Source organism: Pelophylax lessonae (genome assembly GCF_965119305.1).
Source record: "Pelophylax lessonae genome assembly, chromosome: 2".
NCBI classification, from domain to species: domain Eukaryota; kingdom Metazoa; phylum Chordata; class Amphibia; order Anura; family Ranidae; genus Pelophylax; species Pelophylax lessonae.
In genome coordinates, this window is record NC_138769.1 from 697,872,355 (window position 1) to 697,885,064 (window position 12,710).

General features: G+C 51.5%; 1 protein-coding gene across 1 annotated transcript in view; it reads right to left on the minus strand.

Annotated features, from left to right (window-relative positions):
• LOC309545965 (piwi-like protein 1) overlaps positions 1 to 12,186 on the minus strand; it is a gene marked incomplete at both ends in the record, with an annotated part of 237,750 nt that extends 225,564 nt beyond the window's left edge. Inside the window, one exon of the mRNA XM_082245422.1 lies at positions 12,118 to 12,186. Coding sequence (XP_082101548.1) covers positions 12,118 to 12,186 — 69 coding nt within the window. The remainder of the gene's footprint in view (positions 1 to 12,117) is intronic.
• Between the last annotated feature and the right edge of the window lie 524 nt (positions 12,187 to 12,710).

Here is a 12,710-nt window from a genome sequence, read left to right on the forward strand (position 1 = left end):
GTCCCAAAGCAGTGTATACATGAGGGGTGGGAAACACAGCCGCGCCTAAGGCAACGCAGGACCCACAGTAGAGAAAGGAACCTTACCAAAGGAAGGAAACCAGCTGGGCAGCATGAAAAAAACTGCTCAACAGGAGCAACAACCCAGGAAGAACAAATAACCTAGGGATAAAAACATCCCAAACAGCCAAGGGCCCAAAAAAACAAGGGACCCCAAGGTACTGCCGCACTAAGAACCTTGCGGCCAAAGGAAGCATCTGCCGATGCCTGAACATCCACTTTGTAGAACTTTGAGAAGGTGTGAACGGACGACCAAGTCGCCGCCTTACACACCTGGGCCACAGAAGCCCGATGATGACAGGCCCAAGACGTACTCAGAGATCTGGTAGAGTGCGCCTTCACAGGCATAGGGGGAACCTTTCCCTTCAAAGCATATGCCTGCTCAATAGTCTGTCTGATCCATTTGGCGATGGTAGAAGCCGACGCCGCCAAGCCCTTCCGAGGTCCCTCAGGAAGGACAAAGAGAGAATCTGTCTTGCGAAAAGATTTAGTCGCTGACAGGTAAACCCTGATCGCCCCGAACAACATCCAAGTTTAAGGCCACCTCCTTTGGATGCTTAGGCTTCGCGCAAAGTGAAGGCAAGACAATATCCTCATTGAGGTGAAATTCCGAGATCCTTTTCGGAAGAAAAAATGGATTTTTGTAAAATCTTACCGTAAAATCCTTTTCTCTTCGCTCATTGACAGACGTAGTCCTCGGTGATACAGCACCTTCGGGTTATGTTGCCTCCACAGGAGTAGGACTAGACAGGAAATAAAATGCTCTGGCCACACCCTAGGGGCAGTCCCAGAGGGTATATCCTCTCTCTCTCTGCCTCAGCAAATCAGTTATGTCATAAAAGCAGTCTTTAGAGAATTTAACCCAACCCAACTCAAAAAAACAGAGGGGCGGGTACTACGTCTGTCAATGAGCTAAGAGAAAAGGATTTTACGGTAAGATTTTACAAAAATCCATTTTTCTCTATCGCTCATTGACAGACGTAGTCCTCGGTGATACAGCACCTTCGGGAAGTCCCAGAGCAGTATCACAAATGAGGGGTGGGAAAATGGAAATCAAATCCAAATCTAGAAGGCCCAACCGGTGCCAACTAGAAGTTTACAATGCTCATCCTTAATGATGAGACTCAACAAAAAAAATTTCAAACAGAAAAAAACCCTCGAGGTAGACCACCGGTCTCCTCAAATTGCGGCCTGCAAAACCTTGCGGCCAAATGAGGCATCCGCCGATGCCATCACATCAATTTTATAAAATTTTGTAAAAGGTATGTACCGACGACCAGGTGGCCGCTTTACATACCTGGACCACTGACGCCTGATGGCAAAAGGCCCAGGAAGTACTGAGCGCTCGAGTGAAGTGCGCCCTAACAGGGAACGGAGGATTCCGACCCTTAATAGAATAAGCCTGTACCACCGTCTGACTGATCCATGTAGATATGGTCGCGGCAGACACAGGCAACCCCCTTCAAGGGCTATCCGTGATCACAAAAAGTGAGTCCGTCTTACGAAAACCACTTTAGGAAGGAAGGATGGATTCGGAAGAAGAACCACCTTATCCCTATGAACCACCAGATCTGGGGAACGACAGGATAATGCGGCCAGTTCTGACACCCTGCGTAGAGAAGTAATGGCCACCAAGAAGGCCACCTTCTGGGAATGTAAGCAAGGGAATCTCCCTAATATCTTCAAAGAGAAGTTTCTGAAGAACCGACCACACTAAATTAAGATCCCAGGCGGTAAGGGTGCGCGCACTGGCGGAGCCAGATGTCGCACCCCCTGGATGAAATTCCGCACCAAGGAATGATTAGCCAAAGGTTTCTTGAAAGAAGATTGCTAACGCCGAAAACCTGACCCTTGATCGTGCTCAAGGATAGTTTCTGCTCAACCACTTGTTGCAGACAGACCAAAATTCGGGTCACCGAATAGGTCTGTGGGGGAAATCCAATAGATTCACACCATGCAATATAAGACATCCATGTGCTGGAAGTCGCTTTCCTTGCTTTAACTGGAGGTAGGAATAACTGAAGCTGACACTCCCTTGTCCTTCAGTACCTGGGTCTCAATGGCCAGGCCATTAAGCCAGCGACTGTAAAGCAAGATGGAAGATCGGTCCCTGAGACCGCAAATCCTCCCTGAGAGGAAGTCTCCAAGGAGCGTCCACGACTAGCCTCGCCAAGTCGCCGTACCAGGCTTGACGAGGTCAATCCAGAATTTCCAGAATAACTGGAATTCCCTCCACCTCTATCCTGCGAAGAAGTTCCCGCAGCAACTTGAGAGGATGGAAGGCATGCCGTAGCGGATACTGCCCCCACGGGGCGATCAGCGTTTCTGCTGCGTCCGCTAGAGGATCGTGGCGCGAGCTACAAACCTCCGCACCTTTCTGTTAGGCCAAGGTGCCAACAGATCCACATCCAGGATGTCCCAATGAAGGGACAGCTAGGGAAAAAACCTCTGGATGAAGAGGCCATATGCGATTGGATCCGAATCGGGCTGCTCTAGAGCTGCTCGATCCAGTAAATCAGACAAAATCTGATCGCTCTCCGATACCCTTATTGGTAATCTGGATACTATCGGAAGAAATGACTTCCCCTGGTTGAGCATCGGAGACTTCCTGGTCCGCTCACTCAACCGGATCCGATTGTCCAGGGAATCGGAAATTCTGATTCCATTAAAAAAGAATCTCCTTCAGGAGAATTCGGGTATGAGACTGGGTATACGGTACTGCCTCTAAGAAGGCCACCATCAGTCCCAGCCAATTGATGGACAGCAACATCCGAATCGTTGGCTGAACCTTCTGGAGTTTCCCAGCAAGGAGAAACTCTCTTGCCCAGGATGTATCCAACCTTAGGCCCAGATAGTTCAGTCTCCTGGTGGGAACCAGGGATGATCTTTGGGAAAGCGAAAAAACGCTGATGTCCTGCGATGATGGGGATATAAAGATAGGCATCCTATATGTCTATGGACGCCAGGAAATCTTTTATGCAGGGAGGCCACCACTGTACGGATGGACTCTATTTCTTCCCAAGTCCAGATTTGGACGCACCTTGCCCTCTTTCCTGGGCATTGTGAATAGGTTCGAATAGAACCCCTGAAACCGTTCAATGTTAGAAGGGCAGAATCGCACCGGTGGAAGTGATCGAAACTCGATCCTGTGTCCTCCAGAAACCGGTGAAGACATCCCCCCCCCCCACCCCAGAGATGGGTAGGGGCGCATCAGGCTATATTCTTCAGGCTTGGCTGAGCCGGACTCTTTGTTTACCCGACCAGCGCCCTTTGAAACCCCTCTAAAGGGGCTTTGGAGGGTTTCGCCTTATCGCCCGCCCTCGCGGAACGAACAACTCTATATGAGCAGAAAAGGAAGGTCCTCGTTAGTTACGAGGTCCTTTTATCCTAACAGTCTGTGGCAAGACAGCAGGTGGTACCGTCTATCCTATAAAGAGGAATTCCTCAAACGGATAGCACCTAGCCATGCGTTTGGAAATAACAGGGGTTCGTTTCAAAACGACCCCATTTGGGTAAAGGAAAATCCTTCGCCCTTTTGGTAGGCTAACAAGTACCAAAAAGGAATCTCAGTCTCAGCTACCTCTGCCGGTGTAACCTCAAGACTAAAGGTTTCCCGGATGGACACAACTAGTGCATCCACCACTCTTGTGCTATGGCGGAGGCAGAAACTGCTGAAGAGATATTACCTGAGACAACAGCCCCCTAAGAGGGACCTGCAACTGCATTGACCAGTTCCGAATCCGTATCTGAAGTATCTGATAAACAATAGGGGTAGGCGGGGGTCGCTACTTGACCCCCGTCCCTGACAGGCCACCTCCACCCGGGATACCAAAGACTCCAAAATTGCCGATAATGCATTAAAAACAAGTGGGGTACTGGAGGGTCCTGCGGCCACCTTGAGGGGATCAGGTAGGGATACCTATGCGGCAGGGTCAATGATTATACAAGACACTTGCCAGCGACAAAAAATGACAAAGTAAAAAAAAAAAAAAACTTTTTTTTTTTTGTGTCCCCCAGTCGCAACAGCGCCCCTCAGTGTTACCTGCCTTTTTGGACCCCACAGAGAGAGAGACAGACCCCAAGGCTCATCCCTGATGCACAGAAGTTTTCATCAGCTTGCTCAGTGCTTGTCTTGTTACAGACAGGAAGTCTTTGGCCCTATTTCCTGGGTAAAAGAGGCGGCTCCGCCCCTTAACACGCCTGCCGGCTCCTCCCCCTGGCTCCATGAGGTGTTTGAGTCACCTCAAACATGGCCGCCCCCATGCTGGAGACACGAGGCTACACCAAAATGGCGGCCTCGTGCGATCTACCAGACAATGGCGGCGGCCTGCACAGAATAGCGGCATGTCTGCAGAAGGATCTCGGCCTCACAACCCTTCACCCTCATGGTGGTCAGCGTGGTCGGAGGTACCGGACCCTAGCGGGCCGTATGCGGTCCGCTGCTTAGCTGGAGGACTGATCTGGAATGCAGTATACATGTATAGACATCGCCCTGTGGCTACTGACAGGTAGGATACCTTATACTATCACAGTAAAGTTCTAGTACTGCCACTGACTACAATCATTTACACATCTTTACAATTAGATTGTCAGCTCCCAAACCAAGCCTCCTGGCTTCTTGTACACAAAAATCACACTCAATTAGGGGGATCTGTGACATGTTGTAGGATAGAGGGGAACCCATCCTTACCATTACAGAGAGGGGCCCGCGTTCACCACAAGACCCGTCAGGGGGAAAGGGGGAACATACTACTCACCATACCGGAACCAGGCGGGCGCCAACTCCTGACAGTACCCCTCTCCACCGAGGTAGGAGGGCTGTCGACCAATACGGGCGCCGTGACTCTTGGTCTTTGGCGTTTCAGCGAGACGTTTAACTCGCAGGGTCAGTCCCCGTCCAGTGGGACTATGTCGCGGCCGACCCAGCGCGGGGCTATGGCCTGCACGCGCTCGCAGGCTGAACTGGGGTGACCACTGGATCTCAACATCCAGCCCGTCGCCCAGTTCAGCTTTCTTGCTTGAAGATCTCACAGGAACACTGGAGAAAAAAAGCTGTCTTAAAAAATTATTTTCTAAGAAAAAAATCCTGCCAGGACCGAAGATCCCAGCAAGGTATCTAGGTCCTTACTCCTGACTAGACAGAAAAAAACTGATTTGCTGAGGCAGAGAGAGAGAGGATATACCCTCTGGGACTGCCCCTAGGGTGTGGCCAGAGCATTTTATTTCCTGTCTAGTCCTACTCCTGTGGAGGCAACATAACCCGAAGGTGCTGCATCACCGAGGACTACGTCTGTCAATGAGCGATAGAGAAAGAAGGATTAGGTCGCAAGACCACCTTATCCAAGTGAAGAACCAGATACGGAGACCTGCAGGACAAGGCTGCCAGCTCCGACACTCTGCGAGCTGAAGTGATCGCCACCAAAAAAGCAACCTTCTTAGACAACAGAAGCAATGAGATCTCCCTGATCTTTTCAAAGGGAGCATGTTGTAACACGGACAGAACAAGGTTCAAGTCCCACGGAGGCAAAGGCTCCCTCCGAGGAGGGACCAGGTGTCGCAACCCTTGAACAAAGGTGCTGACCAAAGAATTAGACGCCACAGGGAGTTGAAAAAGAATGGCCAGCGCAGAAATCTGACCCTTAATCGTGGCCAACGTCAAACGCTGGTCCACACCCGTTTGAAGGAAAGACAACACCCTAGACACCGAGTATGAGAGGGGGGAATACCCCCTGGACTCACAGCAGGCGAAATAGGCCTTCCAAGTACGGTAGTAAATCTTCCCCGAAGAGGCCTTTCTAGCGTTGATGAAAGTATGAATGACCTCCGGGCAGAGACCCCTATCCTTCAGGACCTCGGTTTCAACAGCCAGGCCGTCAAAGCCAGCGACTGTAAAGCAGGATGGAATATCGGTCCTTGAGACAGAATATCTTCTCGAAGAGGCAGACGCCATGGAGCGTCGACCGCCAGATTCTAGAGGTCTGCGTACCAAGACCGGCGAGGCCAGTCCGGCGCCACCAGAATCACCGTGAGCGGTTCCGAGGACAGCCTGCGAAGGACCCGGGATAGCAACTGAATTGGTGGGAATGCATACATCAGTCGATACTGATGCCACGGAGCCACTAACGCGTCTGACGCGTCCGCCCGAGGATCGCGCGTCCTTGCCACGAACCTTCCCACCTTGTTGTTCAGACGAGACGCGAACAGGTCCACATCTGGGAGACCCCACTTCGCGCACAACATCTGGAAGACATCCGGGTGGAGCGACCATTCCCCCTGGTCCAGAGTCTGGCGACTCTGGATGTGATGTGAACTGCCGTTATCGCCGTGACGTGCGTCTCGGCCCAAGACAGAATGTCGGCTACTTCCCGAGCCGCTCGGGCACTCCTGGTGCCCCCTTGGTGGTTGATGTAGGCCACCGCTGTGGCATTGTCCGTCTGCACCCGAACCGGACGGCCCTGAAGCTTGTCCGTCCAACGTCGAAGGCAGAGATTTATCACCCGCAATTCCAGAATGTTGATCGGAAGGGAGGACTCCCCCTCCGACCAAGTACCCTGGGCGGACAGAACGCCCAGAACACCACCCCAGCCCGACAGGCTGGCATCCGTGGTGATCACCGTCCACGAAAGCGGACGAAAAGACTTGCCCCCCGACACCGCCGGGGACTGCAGCCACCACAGAAGATTCCTTCTGGTGCGAGGACTCAACGAGATCTGAAGATCCAGAGATTGTGGTCGCCCGTCCCAACTGGACAGGATCTCCGCCTGGAGACCCCTCGTGTGAAACTGGGCAAAGGGAATCGCCTCGAAGGCCAAGACCATCAAACCTAAACACCTCATGCCCGTCCGGAGGGATGAGCACGGAACGTCCCGAAGGGACCTGACTTCGTCCTGAAGTGTCCTGAGCTTGTCTTCTGGTAGGAAGACATTCGCCTGAACAGAGTCCAGGATCATTCCCAGGTAGGGAAGACGAACCGATGGGCACAGCGTCGATTTTGGGACGTTTATCCTCCAACCAACCTCCTGCAGAGTCTGCATCGTGACGGACAGGTCCCTCACCAGACCCTGACTGGTTGCAGACCGAACCAGAATGTCGTCCAGATACCCCAGGATTGAGATACCCTGGGCTCTCAATAAGGCCAGAACCGGTGCAAGCACCTTGGTGAACACCCGCGGAGCCGAAGCGAGACCGAAGGGTAACGCCACGAATTGGTAATGATCCTCCGCAATGGCGAATCGAAGGTACCTCTGGTGACCCTCGAAAATGGGGATGTGAAGGTACGCATCCTTCAAGTCGATGGATGCCATGAATTCTCCCGGAACTAGAGCAGCCACCACCGAGCGCAGGGATTCCATGCGGAACTTGCGAACCCGCACAAAGCGGTTTAGAGCTTTTAAGTCCAGAATTGGACGTACCTTGCCCTCCCTCCTGGGCACAGTGAACAGATTTGAATAAAACCCCCAAAATCTGTCCCGATGAGGTACCGGAACCACCACTCCCTGAGCCCGCAGGTCTCGCACCGCCAGGTGCAGATCCCGCAAACGCTCCGGAGACAGTTGAAGATTTGAGGGAAAAAAACCCGTTCGCCGGCCGAGATAGGAACTCGATCTTGTACCCGGACCGAACGATCTCCTGAACCCACCTGTCCCGAATGCGGGCCAGCCAGGGTTGAGAAAAACCGAGCAAACGTCCCCCCACCCCAGAACTGGGTGAGGGCGCCCCTTCAGGCCGCATTGTTATGGGCAGCGGACCCGGACTGGCCGGACTTCTGCTTACCTGTCCACGGCTTCTTTTGGATCCCTGACCTTTGAAGGGCTTGCCCTTATAGTGCGACCGAAAGCCACGAAAAGACCCCCGAGAGGGCCTAAACAAAGCATGCTTCTTACCTTGAGCACCCTTAGCCTTGTGAGACTGGGGCAAGAGTGTGCTCTTACCCCCAGAGATCCCCTTAATCAGCGTATCCAGGGAGTCGCCAAAAAGGCGAGATCCCGTATAAGGCAGATTAGATAAAGTTTTGCGAGAAGATTGGTCCACAGACCAACATTTCAGCCAAATCAAGCGGCGTGTCAACACCGCCACGCTGTGCACACGTGCAGCCAAAGGAATTACATCTAATTCCGCATCACACAAATACATGACACCCTAATGAATTTGATCCACCATAGCCAACGTTGTCGGCGGGGCAGAATCAGCCACCAGGACGCACCTGAGCACCTGCGTCCAATCCGCGACAGCCTGGGCTGCCATAAGGGAAGCAAAAATAGCTTTTAGCATGGAACCGGTAACCAAGTATGGCGGGCAAGAGACTCCAGTCTCCTGTCCGTGGGGTTCCGGAACACCGGGGTATCCTCTGCCGGAATCGCAGTGGATTTATTCAAAACCGCCACCGCGTGATCCACCGGAGGTGGCACACACCAGCGTTCATCAGTGGCGGGCGTGAAAGGATAACGCAGCTTGAACCTACTTGGCACAGCAAAAGGCTTTTTTAGATTGCGCCATTGTTCACTAACGGCGCTCTGAAAATCCTCAGTGCAAGGGAAAACCTGCGATGTTTTGCGTCTCCGCTGCGTCCCATAAGAAGCCAGGACGGCAGGAGGACACGGTTCATCCTGCAAATGCAGCGTTTGTGTGATAGAAGCAACCAATTCATCCATGATTGCAAGCTCTTCAGACGAGCCAGGGGGGGGGGGGGGAATCATCAACCCCTTCAACCTCTGCCTCCCCTTCCGACCCTGCAAAGTCCAGGGACGAACGGGACCCCGATAAGGGGACCCCAGCCATAGCAGCCCCATCACCATCGCCCTCTGAATCAGAGGAGATTGAAACTCTGGGCCGTTTTGTGGATTGAGCAGCCACAAGCATCTGTACCTGAGCAGCCAGGTTAGCCACAATGGTAGCCAAATCGCCCCCCTCAGGGGGAACAGCAGCAGCCCCTTGGCCTCCCATTAAAGTGGGAGGAAATTTGCTTTCCTGAGAATCCATGCCCCCAAAAGTTTGCAGGAGAAAAAAGGGTAACTGCCCCTTTAAAAGCGCGGTGAGCGCAGCCCACCGCACACACACACACCAGCACAAGCCGACCCCCACAGGGAAAAGCACAAACTTCAGGCAATGAATACAGGAATAAGAGAAGGTAAAACCTGGAGAGATCACTGCTGCATCGATCGGTGTGCCCAGGGAAAAGGAAGTGATGCAATAACAGCCGCTCCTATAAAGCCTATGGAAGGCTACAAAAAAATGGCCGCCGGGGGAAAGGCAGAGATCCTGCAGTGCTAACATGAGGCAGGAGCGATCGCCGCCAAAATGGCGGCGCTTGGCGCCAAAAACGCCGCTCCCCGCATACAGTAAACACCATCACACGCCTGCAGTATAATAAAATAATGGCGGACCGCAGCAGCGGCCGCCGCATGTATGCACAAACATGGTCACAACATGCCCCGCAGCATACAGCCTGTCACACAGCAAAAAAAAGGCACAGTCTGAAACACAGAAACAGTGCAGGATGGCCCCCCTCCTTGCAGCCCACAGAAGTAGCAAAAACAGACAGGGAGTCCAATAGTGTGTACAGAAGCAGGGTTACACAGTCCCAGACTGACACCCACTAAACAGACAGGCCCCTACACAGAATACACTTACCTTCTGAATGGCGTGGGGAGCCCGCCCAAGCGATCAAGCCGCTGCACAGAGGACAGGGAGAGTCGCAGCCAGGACGCAGCAGAACTGCGGTGCGAAACCGCATGGCGTCCAGTGAGGTAGCCACCTCACCGCAGCATCCCTGCAGCGAACAGGGATGGGTCGTTGACACATGCCAGGAAAAAAACCTGACGCTCGATGGCAGGCTGGGAAGCCACTGACCCACAACCTGCGACCAGCCCGAGACCCAGCCCGCACGATCCTCTTCATCAGAAGAACTAACTAAAGCTGAAGAAACAAACAGCTAAGTAAAGATAGATAGAGATAAAAACACTCAAATAAAATCAAAAAGAAGATAAAGGCTGAGACAAAAAGCCCCAGCACAGAAACAGCCTGCTAACTCCTGAAAGCTAGACAATGAAACTGAGGTATGGATACAGGAAGCAGGAGGGTATTGACTGAGGGGACCACCCCCTGGGGGTGGGATATGTTAAAAGCTTTAATATTGACATATTCTGTTGCCTAGCTACTCCTACAGAGAAAAGGTCAATTACCCCATAGTGACGAATATGGAGAGGCGGCGACTGTCGGAGGACGTAAGAGAAAATTCACATTGCGAACCATGCGGCTAGGGACAGACACAGAGGCCTCAGGAACCACAACAGGAACCAGCAAACCCAAGGTGCCATGTCAACCCCCCCAGGGCGCCAGGCACTCCAGACACACAGCCACTGTAGGGACAGGGAAGGGGGGAGGGTAGGACACAGACCAGGCAGGCCAGGGGGATCTTTTGGGAGACAATTTATTATCCCCAGGAGAGGGCCCACATCCGCCCCCCCCCCCCCCCCCCCAAGGCCAGCGGGGGCACATTTACTCACCATACCATGGACCGGGTGGGCTCTGCTCCCGGCAGAATGCCTCCCACCCGAAGTGGGGGTGCTGCCAGCTGATGGGTACGCTGTGACTCAGGGCGTTCCAGGTCATCGCGTCCCGGTAAGGCATCCGCTCGCAGGCTCGTCCCCATCCGGAGAAGGGGGCACCGTCGTGGCTAAGCCTATGTCAGAACTATAACCTGCTCACGCTCATAGGCCAGAAGACTGGGGGGACCATAAGGATATAGATTAGCCTGTGCGAAGCCCCAGCCGGCATCGTTGCTTGTAGATCACCAGGAAAATTCTTCCCTGAACACTAGCTAGCGAGTAAAAAAAGAAATAAAAAAGATAATATTCTAAAAAGATTTAAAAAAAAAAAAAAAGTCCCAGCAGGAAACCTAGGTCCTATTCCTTCTCTAGGCAGAAACAAACTATGTGCTGGGCTGTGGTAGTGGGGGTGATGCCTGGAGGGACAGCCCCGTGGGCGTGTAGGATGTTTAAAGTTTTATATTAATGTACTGCTTAGACTACTCCGGCAGGTGGCAGCATAACCCACTCAGCTCATGGAGATGAGACTGCGTCTGTCGATGGAAGCTAGAGAAAATACACTTCAATGAATTAAAAAAACAACAGTAAAGTTAGCCCAATTTTTTTGTAGAATGTAAAAACATGTTATGCAAAGAATCGTGATCTTTATTTTAAGCAAAAAAAAAATAAAAAAATTGTGATTCTCATTTTATCCAGAATCGTGCAGCTCTAATATGTATCTATGTATGAATGGGAGTTGGGAATCTTAGATTGTAAGCTCCTTCAGGGCAGGGGCTAATGTGAATGTACAATAAATATGTAAAGCACTGCATAAATTGTGGGTGCCATACAAGTACCTGTAATAAGAGTATTTGAGACTGCAAAAAAAATAAAATAAATGCATTCTCCATGTAGTAAATCAAATGAACGAACTCATAAGCTGTGGCAGTGTACTGCCTCCTAGTGGACAGAACAGAGAGATAAGTAAATCTTACTAACGCTGCTGCACATGGATATACAAAGCTGAAGGGTCATTTTTTACCAACTCCACCTCACACAAAACTGATTTACACAGACTAAAGGCCCGTACACACATACCGATCGTCGGCCGAAAAGCTTCGGCCGACGACCGATCTGCCGATTGTAGGCTTGTTAGTATGATGCCTCCGACAGCCGTCAGCGCACATTCTGCCGACAAGAATCTGTCATGCAAGCATTAAAATTTTTATATGCCGACACCAGAGCGGCCGATTGTTCGCCAGTCAGTACAGAATTCGGCCGACAGACCGCAGATTTGCAAGACTGGGCATGCTCAGAAAAGAAAAAACACAGGGAAAGTTAACCATTACATGACATCACTTCTGCAGTCGGCTGTAGTCAGCGGACAAAATTCTTGTGCTGTCTTTGCACTTTTCAACAGACACCGACAGCCCGGGGACAAAAGACGGCCGATCGTTCGCCGACGATCGGTACGTGTGTACGGGGCTTTAGCCAAAGCACATTCTATGAAAAAGACGTAAAAACATACAAACCTGTCCAGGTTGAAGCTGCTCTGTAACGCGAGCTCTCCCCCGCGCTCTGGCTCTCGCTCTACCAGTCATCTTTCACCCCTGAGGGGGAAAAAAAAAAAAGACACACAATGAAGGAAGAGGTGGGTGGGGGAAGTGAGGCATATAATTTAACCACTTTAATACAGGGCACTTCCCTCCCTTCCCGCCCAGGCCAATTTTCCCCTTTTAGCGCTGTTGCATTTTGAATGACATTTGCGCGGTCATGCAACACTGTACTTACACCAAATTTATATCATTTTCCCCCCACAAATAGAGCTTTCTTTTGGTGGTATTTGATCACCTGTGCGATTTTTACTTTTTGCTAAACAAATAAAAAAAAAGACAGAAAAGTTTGAAAAAAAAAAAAGTTTTGTTTATGTTATACAATTTTGTAAATAAATAAGTTTTTTCCTGCACTGATGAGCACTGATGAGACTGCACTGACAGGCACTGATGAGGAGGCAATGATGGGGTGGCACTGATAGGCGGCACTGATAGGCACTGATAGGTAGCACTGATATGCAGCATTGGTGGGCACTGATAGGCGGCATTGATGGGCACTGATAGGCGGAACT